Raw genomic sequence first — 26,710 nt, 5'->3', positions numbered from 1 at the left:
AATACTACGTGGCAATGAGAAAAAATGAAATATGGCCTTTTGTAGCAACGTGGATGGAACTGGAGAGTGTGATGCTAAGTGAAATAAGCCATACAGAGAAAGACAGATACCATATGGTTTCACTCTTATGTGGATCCTGAGAAACTTAACAGGAACCCATGGGGGAGGGGAAGGAAAAAAAAAGAGGTTAGAGTGGGAGAGAGCCAAAGCATAAGAAACTGTTGAGAACTGAGAGCAAACTGAGGGTTGATGGGGGGTGGGAGGGAGGAGAGGGTGGGTGATGGGTATTGAGGAGGGCACCTTTTGGGATGAGCACTGGGTGTTGTATGGAAACCAATTTGACAATAAATTTCATATATAAATAAAAAAAAATAAAAAAAAATAAAAGTTAAAGACTCTTTTAAAAAGACATATATATATATATGATATATATAGTGATATATATCACTATATATCATTTTCCCACATTAAAACAATTTAATGAAAATTCCTTAATAATATCTAGTTAGTGTTCAGTTATCCACTTTTATCATAATTGTCAAATTTTTTGTTTCTCAGTTTGTTTAAATGAGAGTACAAGTGTCCACATATTGTCATTTGTTGATATGTCTCTTATTCCTCTTTTAATCTCTCATACTTCCTCTACCCCATTCTTTCCTTGCAGCTTATTTGTTGAAAAAACAAGTCATTCGTCCTCTGGAGTTTCACAGTCTTGATTTTGCTGATTGCATTCCCTTATATGCATTCCCTTATATTCCCCATTGCATGCCATTTATATATTCCTTTGTCTACTCTTCTGGTGACTTAGTTTGTGGATCAGATTCAGTTGCTTGATCAGAGTCAGCTTTTGTTTTGGCTACTCTTTTTTTTTTGTGATGTTAGCAGCTATTGATGAAGAATGCCTAGAGTCATTAATTCATTTAGGGGGATGCAAAAATGGTGGCACTCTAATTTGATTACTTTTTCTTTATTAAATAGAGCACTGTATGGGGAAATTTCTCATCTAAATTTATCAGAAGTGGAACATAATCACAAAAGGAAAAAATTAAAATTGCCTGTATCTTTGGGTCTTATATTTCTGGTTTTCAGAATAGCTAGTTGGCTCACAAGCCTCCTCAATCAGCAATCATAAATGGTTTCGGGGACTTTTTCTTCTAGTATTATTATGAACTCATACTTCAAACATGTTTGCACTTCCATCTAAACTATTAAAGTCGTTCTGTCTTTGACCAGTGGAAGGCATTTCAAGTTAGGCTTCTGAATCTTTTTGATAAAGCTTTTCTTTAGTTGTCTTTGATAGTTTATTCCCTATCTAGTATGAGAAGATATTTGAGCTCATTTTGCACATTTCCTGCCGCATACTTTGAATCAGCTTTTTCTCTCAGGAGCTTTTAATATTATTTGGTGTCTAAAAACCATAATTTGGGCACTAGAGATGTTTATGGCTAGTGGGTTAGCATTTCTAGGCCTTTTCAGTGGACAGAGTTAAGAAATGTATTTTATCTTGATCATAAGGCCAAAACCTCAACCCAAACAATATTTCCAGGACAAATTCGGGACTACAGGGTACTTGATACCCCTGTCTTATATCTGTCTTACATCTTCCCACTCCTAGAATGTTGGTTCTTAACAATACCAAGAATGATAAAACTAGAATAATTACTCATTGCTTTATCTGGATATTTGAATGATGAATTTATCTACTCTCTTAATAGTTTTATTATGTTTTCCCCCTTTTTTTTTTTTTTAGGAATCTGATAAGATATATTTTACGTTTCCTCTTGCAAATCATAGAAAAATCTACACTCATGTATATTGTCAGAGCACCATGCTGGTAAGATGATTGGCACATTTTATGTAAATTTAAAAGGTTAGGTTTTTAAAGATTTGACTAATATCTAGTAGATATCCTCTAGCTATGAGCTATTAATCAAATCTAATAAGTTGAAAAATATTTGTCTGGAACGGAGTTTTGATTAAAAAATATTAATCATTGTTCCTTTGACTGATAATTTACTACGAAATTATACTCTTGGTTCTAGTTTAGGTCTTTCACATTGTTTTTCTGCCTTACTTTCACTGTATTTAGGATGAAGGAATTCAGTTCAATCTCCTTTAATTTTAAAATTCACAGATATATTTAAGCAAAACTGTTCTGTATGAAGTAAATACTGTTTTCCATTGGCTACCACACTAAAATTGCAGGGTTTTTTATACCAAACATTTTCTAAAATAATAACTTTGTTACAGTGTTACCTAGACAAAGAGTTAACAAAATGATTATTTTTCTTGTTTCTTTTTAATGAGTACCTACTATGTTAGACATTGTAAAAAATATGTTAAATGCTATAGCATGCCTTTGTTATATTAGGAATATTTAAGTAATAATTTATCAGCATACTTTCGGGAACTTGTTTCCCAATTTGGGTTCTTTTCCCTCTTTTTTTGAAAAAAGTTTTTTTTTTCATTTCCCAGGATTCTTCACTTTGTCTATGCATTTTTCATAATTTATTTCCTCTTCTCCCTTTTGTTGGATTGTTTGTATTCTTTAGAACTAGAATCTCATGTGTCACTTTCTTGGTAAATACTGCCATTTGATATTTTGTAAAATCTTTAGAAAAGATTATAGGCAAGCATTGTGGGCTAGATGCTAATGAAAACTAATTTTAGTGGGATGACCAGAGTTTTGTGTCTCTCACAGAGACTAGCATCTCTTAGCCTAAAATCTGTATGGGCAGTTTATCTTAGGAGAATCTAGCCCTTAGACTGCTGTCTTAAAATATCCAAACTCACTTAATACTAAATTCCAAATGACAGTTTTAGTATTATATTGAGAAAAATCCTTGCCAAAGTTCAAATTATCCATTTGACTTATTGGAGGATTTCTTTTCTGTAATTAAGGTCCATGGGTATTAATTAGGATAAAGTCATGTAGTGAATTTTTAAAATATTTTCAATTTGTATTATAGAAGTTTTCTTTCAATCATATAAAAATAGAATATAATAATGAAATCTCACATAATCATCACATAGCTATAGCAACACTGCCATTCTTGTTTATACTTTCCTCACTTTTTTTTTGACTGAACCATGTTTAAAGCAAATTCTAGGCATTTTATCATTTCATCGTTAAATACTTCAGTATGTTTTTCTAACAGATAAGAATTGTGCATGTTACTATAATACCATTATTTCATCCAATAAAATTAATTATTAATACCTTAATATCATGTGGTACCCAGTCCATGTTGAATTTTCCTCTCATTCAATTAATTCTACATTGGTTTATTTGAATCAGAATCTAAAAAGTACACATGTTGCATTTGATTCATGGATCCTAAGTCTCTTATAACAGCCCTTCTTTACTCCCCCCCCCCCCCACCATTTATTTAAGAAAGTGGGTTATATGTTCTACAGAATTCCCATAATCTGGGTTTAGCTGATTGTATTCTTTTTTTTTTTTAAGTTTATTTATTTATTTTGAGAGAGCCAAGTGGGGGTGGGGCAGAGAGAGAGGGAAAGAGAGAGACTCTACCCACCCCCCCAACTCAAGGGCTCAGTCTCCAGAACCATGAGATCATGAGCTGAAATCAAGTGGCTCAACCGACTAAGCCACCCAGGTACCCCTAGCTGACTGTATTCTTATGGTATCTTTTTTTTTCAATGTGTATTTATTTTTGAGAGAGAGAGAAAGAGAGCATGAGCATGGTAGAGAGAGGGAGACAGAGGATCGAAAGCAGGCTCTGTGTGAGAACTTTGATTTTTGATTATCATTTTTTGTGGCAAGAATGTTTTATAAATAGAACTGTGTACTTATTAGAAGATCTATAGTATCTGGTTGTCCCACTTTAGTGACCTAAAGACTTATCAGTGGACTAGGGTGGTATCAGCATGATATATCTTTTATAAAGTTCCTAATCAATTTTTTACCTAACAGTTTTAGCAGCCATTGAGAGCATTGTTTTTTACTGTAGATGTATTTCTTTTTAGATCTATAAATTTTATGATCAAGTAGCATTTTCTGTATACCTTAGGAATTAGTTGGCATTTTTTGAGTGACTTTTTCTAAGATTTTTAATATAATTTTTATAATTAGTTGAGTTAGGGATGCTTACTAGATGACCTGAAATTGTTCTTTTGACACCTTATAGATTATATCAACATGGTGTTTTAGGATGGGCTTGAATAATACTTTTTCAATTTGTTAATAAATAAGTCAGAATTCACTATACACTGAAGTGTAAATAGTGTGGAATATTAGCAACTTTCATATTAAGGGTTATCTTAGGATAGGCTCCCTGCAAAAACCCATTACAAAAGTGGGTTGGATCTTTAGAGCTTGCTGGACTTTTCTTATCTAAGCTATGCAGATTTTTTTTTTTTTTTTTTTGCCTTTTTAATATTACGTTATTCTGGGAAACACAGGCACCTGATACAGAAGTTCGGTAAGTATTTTGCCTGCAGTGGAGAGCAGACAAATACCACATTGTTTTTTGTTTCCTTTCAGCTTTCTTTTCTGTATTGTTGGAAAATGTCTTGAAATTGTATTTAAGCCCCATGAGGGCAGAGATGGTGTCTGTCTCATTTATCATTTTCCTTGGAGGCTTAGCATGATTCCACAGTTCTAGAATGGATTTTGTAAATACTGGTTGAATGAAGGGATTAATTTCTTTTTCATTGTCCTCTCTGTTTACTAAAGCAAATTTTATGTAGCTACCTGAGCAGTGTTTTTTATCCTCTTACACCTTGGTGTAGGATTTCAGTAGTTGGATCATCACATCTTGGAACATTGCTCTTACTACTTCCTTTGGTCTTTTAGTCCTACTGCTTTTAAACTACTGAAGATAAATAACGTAATATTGTTAAACTATCACTACCATCTCTGCAGCATTCCCCTGCTACCCAGATAAAGTAATAACTAGCTTTTGTTTTGAGCCCTTGCAGTTTTGCTTCAACCCAAACACATTCTCAATTACATAGAAGTTTTGCATGATAATCAAATAAGTACCCAACAATAAACTAACAAGCTATACTTAGAATAATTGCTATTTTTAATTACTTGGCTCTGGATTTTTTTTTTTTCTGTTTTTATAAAAGTCCACCTCGGGGCGCCTGGGTGGCTCAGTCGGTTGAGCATCCAACTTCGGCTCAGATCATGATCTCACAGCTCGTGAGTTCAAGCCCCGTGTTGGGCTCTGTGCTGACAGCTCAGAGCCTGGAGCCTGCTTCGGATTCTGTCTCCCTCTCTCTCTGTCCCTATCCCACTTGCATTCTGTCACTGTCTCTCTCAAAAATAAATAAACATTAAAAAAAACTAAAAAAAAAAAAAGTCCACCTCTAGGTGATCATTCTTCTGTTTTTACTTAAAATGTAGGTTACTTACTATGTAACTACCTAATTAAAGTATGGACATTTCTGAACTCTGGAAGTGTTGGTTCAAAAATTAGAATTACTTAGGCAATATGCTGTTCAGAGGTCACTCTTTCTCTTACTGCTGTTCTAGGTTATTTGCTTATCTATCTTTGTTGACATCAGACGTCTTTGCCTACCCTTGACCTATATTATATGACTTTTGACAACTGCTTGGAAATGTTTCTCAATAACAAGTTGCTATTTTATGTTTCCATTGTGCCTACTGACCCTGTAACATAACAGTAAAATGTTAAAGCTGACTATTTTATATAGTTATTTTCTATAATATTATGTGCTTTGTGTTATTAATCAACAGGATACAAATAGTTGGATATTTGGCTGCATAAACAGCACTTCTATGTGGTAAGTCTTTTGAACCTTGATTGTTCATTTTTCTCAATATAAATAATACAAATCACACCGCACTTTTTAGAATAGCTTCATACATTATTAAACTCATTTTGCTGCTATACTAAATTGTAGTATAGATTTTAAAATGAAAAAGAAAGGAAATTAACACCAATAATATTTGCAAACATTGAAATAGTTAGTTGCTAGGAAAAACTTTTTTTTTGTACCCTAAAGTCTTTATAGATAAGAGTATATTGGATTAGATTTACTGGACTTAACTTCATTAGAACTTTCACTGATAGGTCTGTAGCTGGTTTCTTTTTCCTCTGAAGCTTATTTATAAATTATAGTATTTTAATATATTTGTTCTTTAATTATATTTTCATATTCATTTCAAAGCCGGCAAGGGATTGATTTATCATGGAAAGCTGAACTGCTGCCAACAATTAAGGTAAATTATGGCCTTAGAATTTTAATATCCAGTGGAAAAAAATACTAAAAAGACTTGCGTCTATAGGCATTTTAGAGTATGGTCTTCTATGAATTCATCTAAGTATTAAGTAAACTTGAGATTTGCTAACATAAATTTTAGAAATATTTTCTTTTTTTAATTTAAAAAAAAAATTTTTTTTTAATGTTTATTTATTTTTGAGACAGAGAGAGACAGAGCATGAATGGGGGAGGGGCAGAGAGAGAAGGAGACACAGATCGGAAGCAGGCTCCAGGCTCTGAGCCATCAGCCCAGAGTCTGACACGGGGCTCGAACTCACAAACCGTGAGATCGTGACCTGAGCTGAAGTCGGATGCTCAACCGACTGAGCCACCCAGGCGCCCCTAGAAATATTTTCTCTGGTAATATATTTAATGGAGAATAACATGAATTTTTTTTTTTTTTTTTTTTACTTTCAGAGGTTAAAAACTGTAAGTTAACACTTTTCTAAATAAAATTTAGGGATGCCTGGGTTGCTCAGTCAGTTAAGCGTCTGGGTTAAGCATCTGACTTCGGCTTAGGTCATGATCTCACGGTTTGTGGGTTTTAGCCCCTCGCCTGGCTCTGTGCTGACAGCTCAGAGCCTGGAGCCTGCTTCAGATTCTGTGTCTGCCCCTCCCCCACTTGCACTCTGTCTCTCTCTCTCTCTCTCTCTCTCTCTCTCTCTCTCTCTCCCCCTCAAAAATAAATAATAAAAAAAATTAATAAAATTAAATCTGTATATTATAGCATCATACCAAGAGCTAGATAAATTTTTAAAATTGAATTTGAGAGTATGTTTGGAATGGTCTATCTTAAAATAGAAGCTGAGTAGTAGTTTGAGTTTTGGAGAGGACTTACAGTAGGGAAGTGAGCATCTTAAAGAGGTGCAAAGTAATTTTCCAGATCAACTTCAACATCACTTTGTGGTCAAGCACTTGGATAACTCTACTTTATCTAGTACTCCATGGGATTTATTTAATTGTTAGTGATTTCTTAAACTCTGACAGGTCAGCAAGTCTTTTTACAAAAGGTTAATATTATTGGGAAAATAAAACAGTTCTAAAATTTGATGAAAATATCCATTGTAATTTCCAAATTGTATTTATTATAACCCATAATATTATATCAGGATTGGTAATTTTTAGTCTTCAAGTAAATTTATACTTTAAAAATGTATTTTCAAGGGCGCCTGGGTGGCTCAGTCTGTTAAGCTTCTGACTTTGGCTCAGGTCATGATCTCACAGTTCTTGGGTCCCAACCCCACGTCAGGCCCTGTGCTGACAGCTCAGAACCTAGAGCCTGCTTTGGATTCTGTGTTTCCCTCTCTCTCTGTCCCTCCCCTCCTTGAGCTCTCTGTCAAAAATAAACATCAAAAAAAAATTTTTTTTAATGTATTTTCATAATGAATCCTAGCCTCATAAACTTGAAAGTGAAGCCATCTGGGGCACCTGGGTGGCTCATTTGGTTAGGCTTCTGATTCTTGATTTCAGCTCACATCATGGTCTCATGGTTCTTGAGTTCAAGCCTGACAACTGGCTCTGGGCTGATGGTGTGGAGGCTGCTTGGAATTTCTCTCCTTCCCTCTCTGCCCCTCCTCTGCTCTCTCTCTCTCTCTCTCTCTGTCTCTCTCTCTCTCTCTCTCTCTCTCTTAAAATAAATAAATAAATTTTAAAAAATAATAAATAAATTTTAAAAAAGAAAGTGAAGCCATCTGGTTGGTCCCAGTCATCTCCCACTCCAGTTTAGTTAATTTGTGTTCATGAATGTTTATATTTTTATGTATAGTCAACTTTACTAACAGAGAGGAATGACAGAATGAATAATTGCTAGTTACTTCACACTTGACTTTGAAATGGTTGCAATTTTTTCTGTCACCTTGGTCATCCTTACTTTGTGCATATTCAGTCATGTGGCTTTGTATTTAAGAGACAAGTATTATAGGAAAGCGATTACATTCACAGGAACATTTTTAATGTCTCTCACGGATTCTACTTTAATGTAGGCAGGAGCAAAACAAACAAAAGTATTAGGGTATAACTCATAATCATTCATACATCTTTCCTTGAATTTCCAATTTGGATATCCTAACCAATCTGTTTTTTTTTTTTTTTTTTAATTTTTTTTTTTCCAACGTTTATTTATTTTTAGGACACAGAGAGACAGAGCATGAACGGGGGAGGGGCAGAGAGAGAGGGAGACACAGAATCGGAAACAGGCTCCAGGCTCTGAGCCATCAGCCCAGAGCCTGATGCGGGGCTCGAACTCACGGACCGCGAGATCGTGACCTGGCTGAAGTCGGACGCTTAACCGACTGCGCCACCCAGGCGCCCCACCAATCTGTTATTTAAGAGTTCGGAGGAAATAAATGATTAAAATCTGATAGAGGAGCACCTGGGTAACTCACTTAAGCGTCTGACTCTTGATTTTTGGCTCAGGTCATGATTTCACAGTTCATGACTTCAAGTCCACTGTCACTGCAGAGCCTGCTTGGGATTCTCTCTCTCCACGCCTGCCCCACTCATGGCTCTCTCTCTAAGTAAACTTAAAAAAAAAGAAAACCCTGATAGGATATTACTTTGCTCCTATTTTTAAAAAGTTAGTTCTTAATAATATCCTTATAATATATGTTTGATCTCAAAGATTAAACAATGTATTCATCTAGTTCTGGACCCCTATGTGTTTCTTCTAAATGTAAGAAATAGCTGGCTGAACAGCAGGAGAACAAGCTATTCCAGCTGCTGTTTATAGTGAATGCTGAAAGAGGTTGTCAGACAATATTAAAAGCCTACTGAAATTTAGAATGGGGAAAATGGAAGAAGGAAGTTTAGAAAACAAGGATTATAATATTCTTCAGTCTTTGGTGTTCTCATCTGAAGAGGATTATAATTATTAAACATAAATTTTTCCATTTTCATGAAAATCAAAATTATATATGTGTTAGCCATTTGTAAAAAGAACACAAAATTATTTTGTCATCAAGTTGAAGGGAAAAGATTAATAAGATTTTGTGGATTTTATTTATATCATCTCAATGAAAGCAATGTTAGGTTCATAGAATCATACCACTTTTAGCATTGCTGCTGACTGAATTGTAATAAATAGAAGAGTCCAGCATAGCACTTGTAAATTCAGTTTTTAAATGCCAATCCCATGGAATTTTTCTTCCATGGGTACAATGAAGAAGTTTCTTCAAAACACAACACAGCAGGCCAAGAATTTGGTAAGCCAAAATGGATTTATTGTTGAAAACAAACACAAAAATTAACTTTCTAAAGATACCTACCTTATATGAGAAAACTATCTTGTCACCATTTTGCCTTAATCATACTTTAGCATCATAGCCTTGCTCTGCAAACAGCAGCAGAACTTAGAGGGTTTCTGACATCAAAACTTGGAGCCCAATGTGGGACTTGAACTCATGACCCTGAGATCAAGACCTGAGCTGAGATCAGGAATTGGACACTTCACTGACTAAGCTGCCCAGGCTCCCCAAAACTTGGTGTTTGATTTCCAGTGTCTATTGTCCCAGCATTAAGGGCATTTTAAAATCCCTTAAAACACCAGGCGCCTGGGTGGCGCAGTCAGTTAAGCGTCCGACTTCAGCCAGGTCACGATCTCGCGATTCGTGAGTTCGAGCCCCGCATCAGGCTCTGGGCTGATGGCTCAGGGCCTGGAGCCTGTTTCCGATTCTGTGTCTCCCTCTCTCTCTGCCCCTCCCCCGTTCATGCTCTGTCTCTCTCTGTCCCAAAAATAAATAAAATCCCTTAAAACACTGAAAAATTTCCAAGCTTCATATTAATCTTATTTGTCAATATAACAATTGCATGAATTATTATATTGTTCATACCTACTAACATTATAACTATATGAGAATTTTATAAGGAAATTTTTTGGCACTGTTACCTTTTCAGAGTATTCTGATCCTAAAAATAATTCTTGAGAAAAAATTATTCTTGCAAATTAATAACAAAAGCTATTTGGATAACTACACAAAGTAACCATGGTTCTTTCTAATTAATCTTTCATAATTAATCTACCATTTGTCTGGGTAGTCTCAATTGCCTGTCACTGTGATTTTTGAGACCTCTTTAAGGCCTTTTCATTTACAGTAGAATGTATTAAGTCTTGTTGAGACTGCCAAGTAGAGGTGAAGCCTAGGAGTTTAAAAATACTCACAGGTGAATCTGGTCAGGTTGTTAGAGGGCCACTTGTTAACAGTTCTGTAGCTTCAGCACCTTTGTTCAACTTGCCCACATATGTGCTTCTGAAAAACACTGGAGAAGGTTAACTGTCTGCAGAAATTTCTTAATGCATACAAATTGTTACCACATATAACTACTTCCATCCCCACTCCTACTTCCAGGAAAAAAAAAATGGATTTAAAAACTATATTTGGGGGCACCTGGGTGGCTCAGTCGATCAAGTGTCCAACTCTTGATTTTTGCTCATGATCTCATGGTTCATAGGATTGAGCTCCCCAGTGATCTCTGCACTGACAGCGTGGAGCCTGCTTGGGATTCTCTCTTCTTTTCTCTCTGCTCCTCTCCTGCTCGTGGTCTCTCTCAAAATAAATAAACTTAAAAAAAAAAAATCCCTGTATATGGTGGCTTCGTTTTTCATTAAATGGACCAGTCTCCTATCTAATCACTCCTCAAAATATGGACTAACTAAAGGATCTGGTCTTAATTTTGAAAATAGAGATGTTCATTTGATAAGGTACATTATTAGTCGTATTGTGTCTTCATGTCATTTGCTGAATAATTTCCAGGAGGTGATGTTTATATACATCATTAGATGGCAAGTCTTTACTGCTTGGGCTAGATCAGAATCATTTGAGGTTAAGTTGCAACTCTTCCATTATTTTTAGTATTCATTTATTCATTCATTGAATGCTCTTTGTCATATACCACCAAAATAAATGTAGAAATCATATGTTATAAAAAAACAAATGGACAAGTTATAAAAGATACCATATCTGGAAATAATTATGTAAAACCACTAAATTTAGTATTAACTGTCATTTGTTTTACAAGAAGGGATATAGTTCAAGGAATAGTTTTGGTAGTCTGTACTTACAAAATTGTCAGGAATTTGACTTCAGCAGGATTATTAACCTGAAAATGTAAATATGGGAGTTTTACGAAGTCCTAAATGTGAAGTTTGAAATCAGTTTCTTTAATAACAAAATAATAAGAAATTAGTGTTTGTAATTTATCTTTTAACATGCTTTAAGCTCTGTGTACCATCAGAAATCAGCTCTTTATATTGTGGGGTTTTTTTTGTTTTTTTTTTTTTAGTCTCTGACATTAAGACTTCAAGACTATCCTTCTTTGTCTCATCTTGTGGTTTATGTACCATCTATTCATGGAAGTAAGGTAACAAATGGATTAAGGTTATTATCAATGTTTTATGGATACTCATGCTAAATATTTAAGTTATTTTTTGATGACTTCATTAGTGTAATGCTTATCTAAAACAGTGGCTAGTTCAGTGATCCACCTAAGACTGTTAAATCATAGGATCATCTATTCTAACATGAACTAAGTAGAATAAACCTAAGTCTCTGTGTTCAAAGTGGGAACTTAATTTATATATTATTCTTTCAAAATCTATTCATTATTGAGTACCCTTTTATGTTAAGACTCTGCCAGGAATTATAGGAGGCCCACAAATCAATCTTATTCTCAAAAAGCTACGTACTGTTGGGTAGGGGAGAGAAACATTTGGAAGCAGAGGGAAGAGTGAGATACCCAAAAATATAATACAAATCAGAATATAGTAAATAAATAAGTATAAGAAGGGGAGCTATCTCTGAATGATGGAATGAAGAAACGCTTTATTATGAAGTGATATTTAAAATTGCCCTGGGGTGCCTGGGTGTCTCAGTCAGTTGACCATCCGACTCTTGATTTTGTCTCAGATCGTGGGATCGAGCACTGCCTCAGGCTCTGGGCTGAATATGGAGCCTGCTTGGGATTTTCTTTCTCTCTCTTCCTCTGCACCTCTCCCCTGCTTGCGTGCACTCGCTCTCTCTCTCTCTCTCTCTCTCTCTCCCCCTCAAATAAATAAAAATGAAAAAAAGATTTTTAAATAATAAAGTAAAATGCCTTAAAGGATAGTTAAGATTTTTATGGGTAGAATGAACATTGTAGACCTGTGCTATCCAGTATGGGTGTTATGATCACATGTGGCTATTTAATTCAAAAACAAAACTAAATAAAATAAAAAATTCATTTCCTTGGTTGTACTAGCCACATTCCAGGTGCTCAATAGTAACATCATTGCAGAAAGTTATAATGACCAGCACTGCTGGGTCAAAGGAATAGATCCAAGTATGCAAGTGTGAAAGTGTAGGATGTTTGGAAAACAATGAATAAGTAAACAGTAATTTTAAAAAGTTGGCCACCATGGGTAGAATAGTGGTGGAAGAAAAGTCTGGGAAAGTAGTCCATGGCCATATTGTGGAGGACTTTGATTGGAAGATTCAGGACTTTATAGAATTCACGAGTTAGTAGACAGCTGAAAGGTTTTCAGAAATGGAATCAGCCGTTTTGGAAGATGAATCTATAATATGATGGATTAGAAACAGACAAGATACTTCATAAGGGGTTATGAGGACTTGAAATATGGAAGTGGGAATAGAAATGCTCCCACTTGGTAGAGATGGTGATTTTTAAGAGAAGTTGGGGGAGGGAGAAGCAAGAAAATGAAGGTAAAAGACCCTCTATTCCCCTTTCCATATTTCACCCAACAAATTTATCCTTCAAAATCTAGCTTAAGTGTCCCCTGTTTTCCATTTCATGACTCCTTTAGGCAACCTCTTGCTTCCATGACACTTTAACTTTGAGGGATTTATTACACTGAATTATAATTTATGTCTCTATTCCCACCACCATATTGTGAATTCTTTGAGACTAAGACCAGATAGATTTTATTCTACTCAGCATCCTCAACCTTTAGCAACTCACTACCATATAAATGCTCAAAAAATGTTTTTTGAATGAGAAAATTGTAGAGATTTGAGGCCAAAATCATTAGGAAAATTTTAAAGATAAAGGAAAAGGGGATGTAGTCAGAGATTAACTCAAAGACTGAATCTAGAAGTACCTTATAATTGATTGTTTTGTTTTGCTTAGCTCAAGTGAGAGATAATTCAACATCTTCAATTCTAAAAGCTCTCTTTAGGGGGTTTTCTGTCAGGTAAGTTGGTTTTGAATGAATTAAACATCTTTCCCAAACTTGGAAAGGCCGTCTCTGGTTATTCCAAGAAATGAATGAGCCTTTCACAAATAGGCAGCCTTAGCAGCCTAATGAATATTTAATATGTCTTAATGCTCTTTGGAAAGTACCACTTGCTGACTGTACTGTTACACACCCAGTCTTATAAAATGTTAATTTAGGCCTTTCATAATTTCTCTATATCTGTTATAACCCATCATCAGAAGGATACATATATTTAAATAGTTTGAATTTATTTTTCAGTCAACTGATAATACAATTTTCAATATATAAATATGGAATTACATTTTTTTGATGACAGAAAACAAATAATTAAGTTCATTAGAAAGAGAACCTTGAATTCTTTTCTTGGGTATGGGTTTATTCCATCTTAAAGGGCATAGCCAAATTTTTAAAGCAACAATAAAAATTATATTATTTAAAATTTTTTTTTTTTAATGTTTATTTATTTTTGAGACAGAGACAGAGCATGAACAGGGGAGGGGCAGAGAGAGAGGGAGACACAGAATCCGAAGCAGGCTCCGGGCTCCGAGCCGTCAGCACAGAGCCCGACGCGGGGCTCGAACTCACAGTCCGTGAGATCATGACCTGAGCCGAAGTCAGATGCTTAACCGACTGAGCCACCCAGGCGCCCCATATTTTAAATACCCGTACAAAGTGATTTAAAATTCTCTGTTGGAGTCCCTGGGTGGCTCAGTTGGTTGAATGTCAGATTCTTGATTTTGACTCAGGTCATAATCTCACAGTTAGTGAGATCAAGCCCCACATCAGGCTCTGGACTGTCAGCTCAGAGCCTGTTTGGGATTCTCTCCCTCTCCATTTGTCTCTGCCCCTCCCTCTCTCGCATGCGCTCTCGCTCAAAATAAACAAACTTAAAAAATTATAAAGTTAAAATGGTTCTCTGAGGCAATGTCTCACTAAAAATGCTTTGTTAAAAATAAGATGAATAATCCTATTCAGTAAATGATTGCCCTAACCTTGTAACGGTGGTTTTCTATAAGGAAAGTGTCTGATGGTATTCTTGGCCATGTAAGGATAGAAGCAGGGAATGAAGCAAAGCCCCTTGACAAGTATTTCCTTTTATTCCCTTGTGTGCACTGTAGTCAAATAGCATTTTCCCACATCTGCTTTTCACTTTCAGAAACAAAAAATCCACCTAAGAGGCAAACAAAATAACAATCTATTGAGCTTCAAGCACAATCCAAGGTGCACTTACTGGAAAACCCTAGGATAAACCTCACTGGCTTTCTACTTCCTATCAACAGCAAACTACTTGCTCACTACAATTAAGCATCAGATTAATTTTTTTCTTTGGCTCCTATAGACCAAAAAAATTTGGTTTCCTTTTGGAAATTATTTTAATGATAACATTCTAATTGCAGACAGCTTAGGGCAAAGTTCCTTTATGCTGTTATAGAAATGTTATTACAAAAGAAATGCCATTACAAAAATTTGTAATCATGCCAATGTAACATTTTAATTTTACTTTTTTTGAGATGGCATCTTTTTTGGTATATTTAGGGGCACCTCTGGCTCAGTTGGTTGAGTGTCTGACTCTTGATTTTGACTTGTATCATGATCTCCTGCATGGTTCATGGGCTCGAACCCCACATCGGGGTTTTTGCTAATAGCACACAGAGCCTACTTGGGATTCTCTCAAGTTTTTAAACTTAAAAAAAAAAAAGTTTATTTATTTTGAGACAGAGAGAGTGTACAAGCAGGGGAGGGGCAGAGAGAGGGAGAGAGAGAATCCCAAGCAGGCACCATGCTGTCAGTGCACAGCCCTACACGGGGCTCCATCCCATGAACTGAACCATGAGATCATACCAGAGCTGAAATCAAGAGCTAGACACTTTTAACCAACTGAACCACCCAGGTGCCCCAAGATAGCATTTCTTTTTCTTGCTTTATACATACTAAACCTTTTTTTCCATTTATTCCAATCACTGTTTAACCTGAAATAATCATACAAATAGCGTTAATGATTGGTAGATGAATGGTAGTATATCTGTCTCCAAGTCTTTTGTAGTCTAATTAAAGTGTTGTAGATACATAATAAATATGGGATTTTTACAAAAGTAAATGTAACAAAATCATTTCTTTTTGACTTTGAAAGTATTCAGAGATTTTTATTTAAATCTCTAATTAATCTTGAGTTAACCTTGGTTCTTAATGCTTTGATCCATCCTTTAAAGTCCTTCTTCTATGAACACCTAAAAGTAACCTGAAGAAAACTGCTATACATCAGCTGTTACACAAATGATCCTCCAATAATTTGTCTATGAAATTAAGATAGTGCATCAGATTTTGTTAGTTTAGTATCCCTCCTTGAGTAATTGTTGGCCATCTAAGTATAGCCAGAGTTAGAATGTGATAGGTAATAACTTCTGCAAAGCTAGTTTATAGACTTTTATTTTCCACTTAAACATCAAGTGAAGATATTTGACTATAAATTTAATTCTATTTTTTTCTAATAAATCAATATTTTATATTTTAGTTTGTTGTGGATTGTGAATTCTTTAAAAAAGAGACGAGAACCATTCAGCTTCCTGTAACTCATCTTTTTTCCTTTGGTAAGTACTTTGATTTTGGAAATCTTAAGAATTGCTTTTATTTTTAACAGTGATTTATTTTATGCCAGTCAGTTGCAGTAATGGAGAGACTGTAACATTAAATGTTGTGTGTTTGAAGTATAGTTCTTAGAATAAATATATGATGTGGTTCAGTGTTCTGATTCTTATTTAATACTGGGCCAGCAGGCATCTTTTGAAAATGGAAACTTTAATTTTCTCCCTAATCATGTACATTTGTTGGTAATCGTGTGTGTGTGTGTGTGTGTGTGTGTGTGTGTGTGTGTGTGTGTGTGTTCTTCCATGAATTTATACTACATATTGGCCTTTTTAATAAAATGTTTATTTATAAGTTAGGGGCATCTGGGTGGCTCAGTCGGTTAAGCCCCCAACTCTTGGTTTTAGCTCAGGTCATTATTTCATGGTTCATGGGTTCAGGCGCTGTGGTGGGCTCTGCCCCTGACAGTGTGGACCTGCTTGGGATTCTCTCTCTCTGCCTCTCCCTTGTGCGCATGCTCTTTCTCTCTCAAAATAAATTTAAAAAAATTTTTAATGTTTATTGTAAGGTATAAATAGCTTCCTGCCGTATGGAAGTTTTAAGATTTCTCTAATTCTTTTATGGTTTCTTTCTCTTTTCTTTTCTTTTCTTTTTTTTTTTTTTTTTTTTTTTTTACTGTGGTAAAATACACATAACTAAATATTTTTTTTAATTTTATTTTGAAATAATTTTGAACACTCAGGACAGTTATAGAAAGAGCACAAAATTTTTATATGTCCTTCATTCACCTTAACATAAATAATACAATTTTCAAAACTAAGAAATTAGTACAATAGTATTGACCAATTACAGGCTTTATTTGGTTTTCATCAGTTTTTCCACCACTGTTCTCTAGGTTCCCACACTGCATTCAGTTGTCATGTCCTATTCATCTTCTCTAGTCTTTTTTTTTTTTTAATGTTTATCCATTTTTGAAAGAGAGAAAGAGAGTGTGAAAGGGAGACGGGCAGAGAGAGAGAGGGAGACACAGGATCTGAAGCAGGCTCCAGGCTCTGAGCTGTCAGCACAGAGCCTGACACAGGGCTCTAAATGATGAACCATGAGATCATGACCTGAACTGAAACCAAGAGTCAGACGCTTAACTGACTGAGCCATCCAGGCACCCCTAGTCTTTGTTGTTTTTTTTTAATGTTTATTTATTTTTAAGGGGGAGAGCGTGAATAGGAGAGGTACAGAGACAGAGAGGGAGACAGAGGGTCCAAAGCGGAGAGCCCAATGTGGGGCTTAAACTCACAAATCATGACATAACGACCTGAGCCAAAGTCAGATGCTCAACCGACTGAGCCACCCAGGCACCCCATCATCTCTTCTAGTCTTGATAGTGCCTCAGGTTTTCCTTGTCTTTCATAACTTTGACACCTTTTGAAGAGTAGTTGTCAGTTGTTTTATAGAATATCGAATATCAAATATTTGGATTTGTCTGATGCTTTCTTATGATTAGATTAAGATTGTGCTTTTTTAACAAACATATCACCAAAGCGATGCGTACATCTCAGTGTATCATATCATTGCACACATAACTAGCAACGTTAACCTTGATTACTTGGTTAAGGTAGTGTCTGCCAGGTTTCTCCACTGTAAATTTACTCGTTTCCTTTTTGTATTTAATAAATATCTTGGGGGGACTACTTTGAGAATATTTAAGTACCCTGTTTATCTTCAAAATAACCCACTAATTTTAGCATCCTTTTTTTTTTTAAGTTTATTTATTTTGAGAGAGAGAGAGAGAGAGAGAAGGGCAGAAACAGAGGGAGAGGGAGAATCCCAAGCAGGCTCCGCATTGTCAGCAGAGAGTCCCATGTGGGGCTCAAACTCAGGAACCACGAGATCATGACCTGAGCCGAAGTCAGATGCTTAACCAACTGAGCCATCAGGCACCCCTGGTTCTTCTAGTCTGAGGCAATTATTACTGGTATTCTGTATTATAATTTTTGTGAAAGTAAAGTTGTCCCTTCTCTATTTACTTACTCAGTTTTTATTTATGTCAGTATGACTCATGGATATTTACTTTATTCATTCTATTATATTTAAATGTTTTTATTTATTTTTGAGAGAAAGAGCACAAGCGGGGGAGGGGCAGAGAGAGAGAGGGAGACACAGAATCCAAAACAGGCCTCAGACATGGCACTAGAAATCGTGAACCACAAGGTCATGACCTGAAGTCGGCTGCTTAACCGACTGAGCCACCCAGGCTCATTGGATTATAATTTAATACTATCATTACATTTTTTTTTTTAAGTTGTTCCAGTATTGGATATTAAGAGCTCATTTTAGATTGGCTCCTTACCCTTTTGGCATGACCCATTCTTAAAATATATTTTTTTAGTATTCCATTTGTTTAAAGAATCTGTTACTTGAGAGAGGAAACTTCCTTTTCCTTTAGATTTTTATCCCTCACCCACCTTATTTATTTGTTTGTTTATTTATTTTTGGTAAAAAGGAAACTCTGAATCACTCATCTCATTAAAGATAACAAACTTCTAAGAGATCTACCAAGAAAGCATACCTTTTTGAAATTGGAAGTTTATACTTGACTTTTTAAAATACATACATTATAAATGTTATCTAGAGTTTATTGAAGGAGGATAGGATTTTTAGTTCACTCCTCCATACCAGAAATAAAAATCTTTACACTCTTTTTTTTTTTTTTTTTTTTTAAATTTTTTTTTTTTAATGTTTATTTATTTTTGAGACACAGAGAGACAGAGCATGAACAGGGGAGGGGCAGAGAGAGAGGGAGACACAGAATCTGAAACAAGGCTCCAGGCTCTGAGCCGTCAGCACAGAGCCCGACGCGGGGCTCGAACTCACGGACCGCGAGATCGTGACCTGGCTGAAGTCGGACGCCCAACCGACTGCGCCACCCAGGCGCCCCTACACTCTTTTTTTAAGATTAAAAATGTGCTAACATTATTAAGCAATCAGTACTTTTTAAAAAAATTTTTTGGTGTTCTAAGTAATACAATGCTTTCAATTCAACAGGACTCTCTTCAAGGAAAGTGTTATTAAATACAAGTGGCCTGTTTTATAATATAGAACTTCTAAACTTTGGACAGGTAATTATCCTGATTATAACAAGGATTTGATTTTACTTTACTATGTAATTAAGCAAACAAATAAACTTTTACTTTTTTGTTTTTGTGGTCATACGCTTATTAGATATACCAAGCTTTTATAATCAACGTAGTGAGCAAGTGCTCAGGAGTAAAAGGTAAGTGTATTTTCTGAGAAGAATAGTATTGTCATTTGAAGAATCAGTAGGTCTTTACTTGAATTTTCTGTAGTGCTTATTATTTTGTGTATTTATGTGAATTAAAATTAAATGATAGTAGAAAAACTGTTTATGTTTCCAACAGATTTAACACAGACCCTTTGTTAACACTAAGCATCTTCAACTGTATCAGTTTAAATATCCACATTTTTTAAAAATACTGTATATCTTTCTGTCTCACTATAGTAATTCAGGTTTAGCTTTTTTTCAGTTTCTTAGTATTTCCCATATGCTTTAATATCTTTTGTAAGTCTAATTAAACATTATTAGTTAATAATTTTCCATAATTTCTTATGTGATATAATTCTTACTGGTTATTTTTTATGAAATGGGTAACTGTAGTTAGTTAGGTATTATAGTAGTTTATGTAACATTTAATGTAACATAAGGTTAGTAACATGTATTTCCTTTATGTTTTCACAGAAGAAATAACTAGTATCTATAAACTTCATATTCCTTGGTCTTATGAGGATTCACTAACTATTGCACAGTAAGTATATTAAAGAATTTATCTTAAACTTTGGTGTTTTTGAATAATACATATTCTGTTTATTTTATTTAAATCATAGTGAAATTTTAATGAAACTAAGTGCCTCTTAATAAAATGTAACTATCCTTTATGTAGCATTGTGCTCATAAGATAACGTAGTATTCTTACCTAAATGATCTAGAATTTAAACCTTACTTGCTTGGAACATCAACCCCTTCCTAGACCATCCTCCAACTTCTCTCCTAGTTGAATGAGCAAACGACTGTGATAGGATTGGAAAAGTGTCCCATTTTTAATAACATGTCTGACATGTGTCTTCCTCTCCATTCTGTCATTGTGTTCTGCAAGGATTGACTTAGCCATGGTTATTTAACAGTATTTTGTATTTGAGAAATGATACTTCAATTATCTTTTCAGGGTACCATCTTCCACAGAAATTTCTCTGAAACTCCATATTGCGCAACCAGACAATGAGAGCCAGGTAGCATTATTAAAAATGTACACATCTTCAGACTGTGAGTATGAAGTAAGTTGTATGTTTGCTTACTTTTTAAGATTTAGTTATAGAATAAATAGGAAATATATTTTTATATTAGTCTCGGATATATGGCAATGTGGAAGCCAATAAATACACAAAATAGACATTTATGATGCTTTAAATATTCTGCATTTTGCCTGTTAGCACCACCCTAGTATTTTCCTAGGTGGACTATTAAAAATATACATCTTAATAAATAGTAGAAAATAAGCAAAAAATTGAGACTGTAGACTAACCTCCTAAATTTAGAAACCCAAGGTCCAAAATCCTCTGTAAATTGAAGAATATCATGAAATCAGCTGACACGGCTTTTCTGCAATAATTGACATGATGTGTATTGGTTTCCAGCTCTATTGGATAGGCTTAAGAATCTTCTTTCCTTTTCATTAGCTTTTTAAATCTGTTAGTCATTAATGTGCAATGTAGTGCCTAGTGTTTGTTTTAACAACCAACAGATCTCTGCTATAAGAGAAGGGAAATACACTTGAGCAACATTTACCCTTATGGACTCATGAACTACAAGAGTCCCTATGTATCCAAATATGCCAGGTTCTAAGGATTCCAGGTTTAAGGGATTGAAGTATATATACATTTAATGGTGGTTTCCGGTTTATGTGAAATAACTTCTTTCCATGCAATTCCTTTCAATCAACCTTATTTGGATTCTTCATTAGAATTGACTTTCTTGGGGTAAACTAGAATTGGTAGGTTACATGAATAGAATCTGTTCGTAGCAACAAGTTTCAGTTGAACCTAAATTATGAGTTATTTTAGATTTCATGGAATTTATTACTGGTTTGATATCTTCATTGTTTCTAACATTGAAGGATTTTGTAGGGCTGTAATGGTTTTTAACATGTCTTCATAGTTCTAATAGTGATAGTGAGAATTGCATAATAATTTGGCTCCATGTACTGCACACTCTGAAAATGTCAATATTTTTTAACTACTTTACATTTTTAAAAAGTCAGTATTATAAATAGCCATTTTATAATTTCCTTATGAAATACATATTTCCTTTTCCCAGACTTGCTAATATCAAAAAGGGTATATTTATAATAGAGATAATTAATGGTGAATTTTTTTAATACATTGTTTTGGCTTAAATTTTACCAAATACACTCCATTTGTTCCTTGTCTTATATCATGTGAAACTTGTTTTTATGAAATTTACTCAGAATTGGCTTAGCTTAACTATACTTAGTGCTGTACAGTTGTAGGTTTGAGGTTTTTAAGATATCAGTTATGTAGTAGGTTAATTTGTGCTTAATTGTTCAGACATATGTATAGCTTCTGGACTCAATCAGTAAATTCCTTTAGATTATATGACCCAATACTAAGATTCTGGTTAATCAAAAATTCTAGTTAGTAAAGGGTTACCTATCACATGTACCATAGCATTCATCCAATTATCAAAGAATTAGAAGGAAAATATATTGAATAATAAAACTATACTTATTGCAAGTTAAAATTTCTGGTTCAGAGGATCCTTTTAAGACTGTAAGTGCCTTTAGGTTGGTTATTATAAAAAAATTAACGATTGTGTTTAGAGATGTGCAGAAGTGTTCAATTTAATAAAATGTGAACTAGAAGAGTTTAGGAGAAATAACCTCTTTTTTTATGATTATTTTAAACTAGGTGACAGTTAAGACTTCCTTTTCACAAATTCTTGGACAGGTAAGAGATTCCTGGTTGATTATTGATTGCCTTGTAAATAGATACTATAAGGCATAGGTTACAAACTTTTTCTATAAAAGGGCCAGATAATGAAATATTTTAACATACCAAATATGGTCTCTTGCTGCTGCTACTGCTACAGTTGCTCCTCCCCCCCCCCCCCCATCTTTTTCCATTTCCTTCTCTCTCCTGCTTTAATAAAATCCAAAAACCATTCTTCACAGATAGGTCATAGTTGGCCACCCCTGGCTTTAAGGTGATGGTTTCATTCCTAAGAATTGAGAGCTGATTCTTGATTTGCTAACAAACTAATATTTTTGGCTAAATGAATGTCTTATAAAGATTTTATGTTGCTCATACTGTGCTATAAGTCATAATCCAATAAAATTTTAGACTCTCATATAAACAAACATTTTCAAATGACTTTTTATGTTGTGTGTGCTTAGTTTGTAAAAAATAAAAAGTAAATTATATTAAAAATAAATATGTTGGAGTGCCTGGGTGGCTCAGTCGGGTTGTGCACAGCTCTTGATTTCAGCTCAAGTCTTGATCTCCTGGTTTGTGAGAGCGAACTTCATGTCAGGCTCTGCACTGACAGTGCACAGCCTGCTTGGGATTCTCTCCCTCATTCTGTGCTCCTCCCCGACTCACACATGTGCTCACTCTCTCAAAATAAATAAACTTTAATAAATAAATAAAAACATGTTGAAATATTTTAAATTCTTTTGGTGAGTATAATTCATAAGCAAATAGTGTTACAAAAATAACTTATCAAGTAACAGAGCTACTAAATTATTCAGCATCATTATAATTTGCAGAATTGTATAACCTGTTATATTTATGTATAACATAAATAATAGTATTGATTAGTCAGAAAAATTATATAGTGGTTTTAAAATTGACTAAAATTTTTTTGTGCCTTCTATTAATTTTACTTTATTTTTTGGTCTGTTGTGTTTTGTAATTCGGGCAGAGCAGAATTTTTAAGACTTATTAACTCATTCTATATTTATAAAATTTACAAACCAAAATTAAATTCAAAATTTTTTTACATGGATTATCTCATCTGATTCTCACAGCAACCTGGTGAGAGCTAAATTGTAATTATTTTTAAATTTGTGATCATTGGAAATTTTAAGTTAATGTGTCAAATGTGCTACATTAGGAAGAGAAGATTAAACGTTGGTATAAATTGGAAAATAGCATCATGGATGATAGTTCTAAGAAATAGTCTAGATTGTTAAGGGACCTTTATTAAGGAAAATTATGCCTTGGAATATAGGGGAAGAATTGATGCTGTTGTATATTTAGTATGTCCAGAAGGCATGTTAGTGTATACAGTGATATAGGCTGAGTATACAACATACTCTCTTACCCATGTCATCCCCGTGGCTCATAATTCAGATTAGTGACCAAAAAAATCAAGTTAGCTTGATACTTGATAGCAAAGCATAATTATCTGTCCACCAAAGAAGGATATGTTAGTATTCTTGCTTAGGCATGGAAATTTATCTAAAAAATATGTAGGTGTTACAGAATCAATGGTGGATACTTTTTTTAAATGTCAAAGAATTTGTGGTAATTAAGTTCTCAGATTACTGGAAAGATACCAGATGCTCTTTCTTCATGTTTGTTTAAAAATTTAGCTTGAGAACAGGAGAATGAATTGAAGTTGTATATATCATTCATACATATTTTCAGTGTTGCTGATTCAAAGAAGACTGAGAAGAAGAATAAAGAGAAAGCTTGCTTGAGAGAATCTTTAGCTTCTGATTAGACAGTTTTCCGTAAAACTAATTTTTTTTCCAGAAAAAGGAAAGAGAAAATTATTTACATACTCTTTAGTCTACTCTAATGAAAGAGAGGACAAAAAATAAACCAGAAGTTACTTTCTCAACAGAATTATATAAATTAGTAAATCATTTTGGTGTAGGAATAAAGTCTAATGTTGCCAAATCTTTAGGTCTTAAGAGAAGCTGGAAGTCTGGATTTTTAGATTAAAATTTTTTTTAATTTTTTTAATCTTTATTTATTTATTTTTTAACATTTATTCATTTTTGAGACTGAAAGAGAGCATGAGCAGGGGAGGGGCAGAGAGTGGGAGACATAGAATCTGAAGCAGGCTCCAGGCTCTGAGCTGTCAGCACAGAATCTGACACGGGGCTTGAGCTCACGGACCGTGAGATCATGACCTGGGCTGAAGTCGGACTCTTAACTGACTGAGCCACCCAGGTGCCCCATAATCTTTATTTATTTTTGAGAGAGACAGAGACAGAGTGCAAGTGGGGGAGGAACAGAGAGAGAGAGGGAGACACAGAATCCAAAGGAGACTTCAAACTCTGAGCTGTCAGCACAGAGCCCAACATGGGGCTTGAACTCACAAACAGAGAGATCATGACCTAGCAGAAGTCAGATGCTTAACTGACTGAGCCACCCAGGGTTCCCCTTTTTAAAAAATTGTTTAATGTGGGCCTCTAATTTGAAATGTAAAGAAATACTGTGCCAAATACTAAACCAAATGAAGCATGTCTACAATTTAAATATGATCCATGAAAGCCAATTTAAGATTGTTGGATTATATTTTATATGAGCTATATCTGTGGCCCAGTATAATACTTAATACTCAACAATGACAGTCACTACAAAGAACTGTTATATTCAGAATACTATATAAGAAGTCTTAGATTTCCAAAGATAGTGAAGAGCATTAAAGGTTAATAATAACAGCTAATATTTTCTGATCCACCTATGTGTGCCAGTTACTATTCCAAATACTTTATACAGAGGAACACATTTAAGCCTCAAACTCCCTGTGAGATAAGTGCTGTTTATCTCCATTTTACTAATAAAGACAGAGAAAAAGAGGGGTAAAGTAACTTGCCCAAGGACGCAGCACTAGTGAGAGGCAGAGCTGTAGTCTAAACCCAGGAGTCTGACTCTAAGGCTGAATGCTGCTTAACTTTCCTTCTATGCTATTGATAATTAAAGAATGCTATATATTTCCTAGCATGTCATTAGCAGGCATTGAGTATCACTTAGTAATAGAAAAATGACCTTTTCCCCTTTGCTCAACTCTTCTCCTTCCACTCAAAGCTATAATTGTAAATTATGAGTATAGGCAGTAAGTGGGGTTTTCTTTTTGAGTCTTTCTAATCTTAACCTGGAAATCCATGAAGGAGATTCAGGGAGACCTTGAGCTTCTTGAAATTTTACATGCCATTTTGTGTAAACATGCATTTCCATGGCTTTCATCAGATTGCCAGGAGAGTCTATACATTTTTTTTTAATACAGTGGTTGGAAAACATGCTTTAAGGTAAATTTCTTTTAAAACTTCAACATTAAAAGGTGCTTACAGAGAAGAATAAATCTTTTTTATGCTGAAAAATAAAACTTTAACATTAAAAGAATTTAACACTTTCTTTTTGTTGTATTTATATATTTTTATAAAAATTAGATTAGCTGATAGAATGTCTTGAGGCACTAACATAATGGTTATGAATTTAGTCTCTGAGTTAAATCCCATTCCACACAATTTCCAAAGACACTAAAGGACCTAAAAGCCTTATGCAGGCATACCTCAGAAAAAGGGTCCATGGAGCATTAGTGTTATTTTGGTAGATGCAAGCAAAAGATTAGGGGTAGATAAAGAGGAGAGATAGTATATCAAGCTCTTGAGAAGTTTAGCAACGAGAGGGAAGAAAAAGGCAGTAACTAGAGAGAGAAGGGGAGTAGAGTGAAGGGAAGGTGTTGTCACTGTTCTGAGGGTGAGACTTGAATTTGTTTAAATGTCAGTGGCTAAGTGAGTAAATGAATACCCTGGAATTCCATTGCCTCATCTGTCCTTAAAACTCCAGGACTTTGAAGTTAAAGCACCTAATGATACTGAAGTGTTAAATTGTTAATGAGATTACAGCAAAGTCACTACATTGTAAACTCCTTAGTGCTCACCCTTATATTCCCAGTGCCAAGCACATTGAGCGCAGTACATAGATGGAACACTCTCTAAATTGAGAAAGACCAAATAAATTAGATTTTCATAGTCATTTATCTATGAATAATTTTTGACTTTAGTTCCATTTACATAAAAACCGCTCATCCCTCCCTTCCCCCCTTAAACAGCTCCCTATTTAAGAAATATCAACAGGCTTATACTTGGAGTTGTGAGTTCAGTTCCACCACAATAATGCAAATATTATAATAAAGCAAGTCAAATGACATAAAAGTACATACAAAAGTTATGTTTACACTATACTGCAGTCCATTAAGTGTGTAATGGTATTATGTCTAAAAAAAACTATGCATACCTTAATTTTTAAATCTTTATTGCTGCTAAAAAATGTTAACCATTATTTGAGCTTTCCATGAGTCGTCATTAATCATCATAGATCATTATAACAAACATAATAATGAAAAAGTTTGAGATATTGTGAGAATTATCAAAAGTGACAGACACCAAGTGAGCAAATTCTGTTGCAAAAATGGTACCAGTAAACTTCCTCAGTGTCAGTTGCCACAAACCTCCAATTTGTAAGAAAAAAAACAAAACACAAACACAATTATCTGCAAAGTACAATGAAGCAAAACAATAAAGTGAGGTATGCCTGTAATAGCTAATATTTTTTGATAGCTTT

General features: G+C 34.5%; 1 protein-coding gene across 2 annotated transcripts in view; it reads left to right on the top strand.

Moving 5' to 3' along the window:
* Positions 1-26,710, top strand: part of PGAP1 (post-GPI attachment to proteins inositol deacylase 1) — an 85,813-nt gene that overhangs the window by 41,461 nt on the left and 17,642 nt on the right. Inside the window, exons 10-19 of one of the 2 annotated variants that reach the window (XM_086719199.1) lie at positions 1,751-1,834; positions 5,729-5,775; positions 6,163-6,214; positions 11,533-11,610; positions 15,972-16,047; positions 19,085-19,158; positions 19,262-19,313; positions 19,797-19,863; positions 20,281-20,389; positions 22,040-22,078. In XM_086719199.1, coding sequence (XP_086575325.1) covers positions 1,751-1,834; positions 5,729-5,775; positions 6,163-6,214; positions 11,533-11,610; positions 15,972-16,047; positions 19,085-19,158; positions 19,262-19,313; positions 19,797-19,863; positions 20,281-20,389; positions 22,040-22,078 — 678 coding nt within the window. The remainder of the gene's footprint in view (positions 1-1,750; positions 1,835-5,728; positions 5,776-6,162; positions 6,215-11,532; positions 11,611-15,971; positions 16,048-19,084; positions 19,159-19,261; positions 19,314-19,796; positions 19,864-20,280; positions 20,390-22,039; positions 22,079-26,710) is intronic. The other variant, XM_086719200.1, reaches the window with a different exon arrangement.

Source organism: Puma concolor, chromosome C1 (genome assembly GCF_028749965.1).
Source record: "Puma concolor isolate L17-30 chromosome C1, mPumCon1.1.hap2, whole genome shotgun sequence".
NCBI classification, from domain to species: Eukaryota; Metazoa; Chordata; class Mammalia; order Carnivora; family Felidae; genus Puma; species Puma concolor.
Note: the sequence above shows the minus strand (reverse complement) of the source record. Positions and strands in the feature narration are given on the sequence as shown.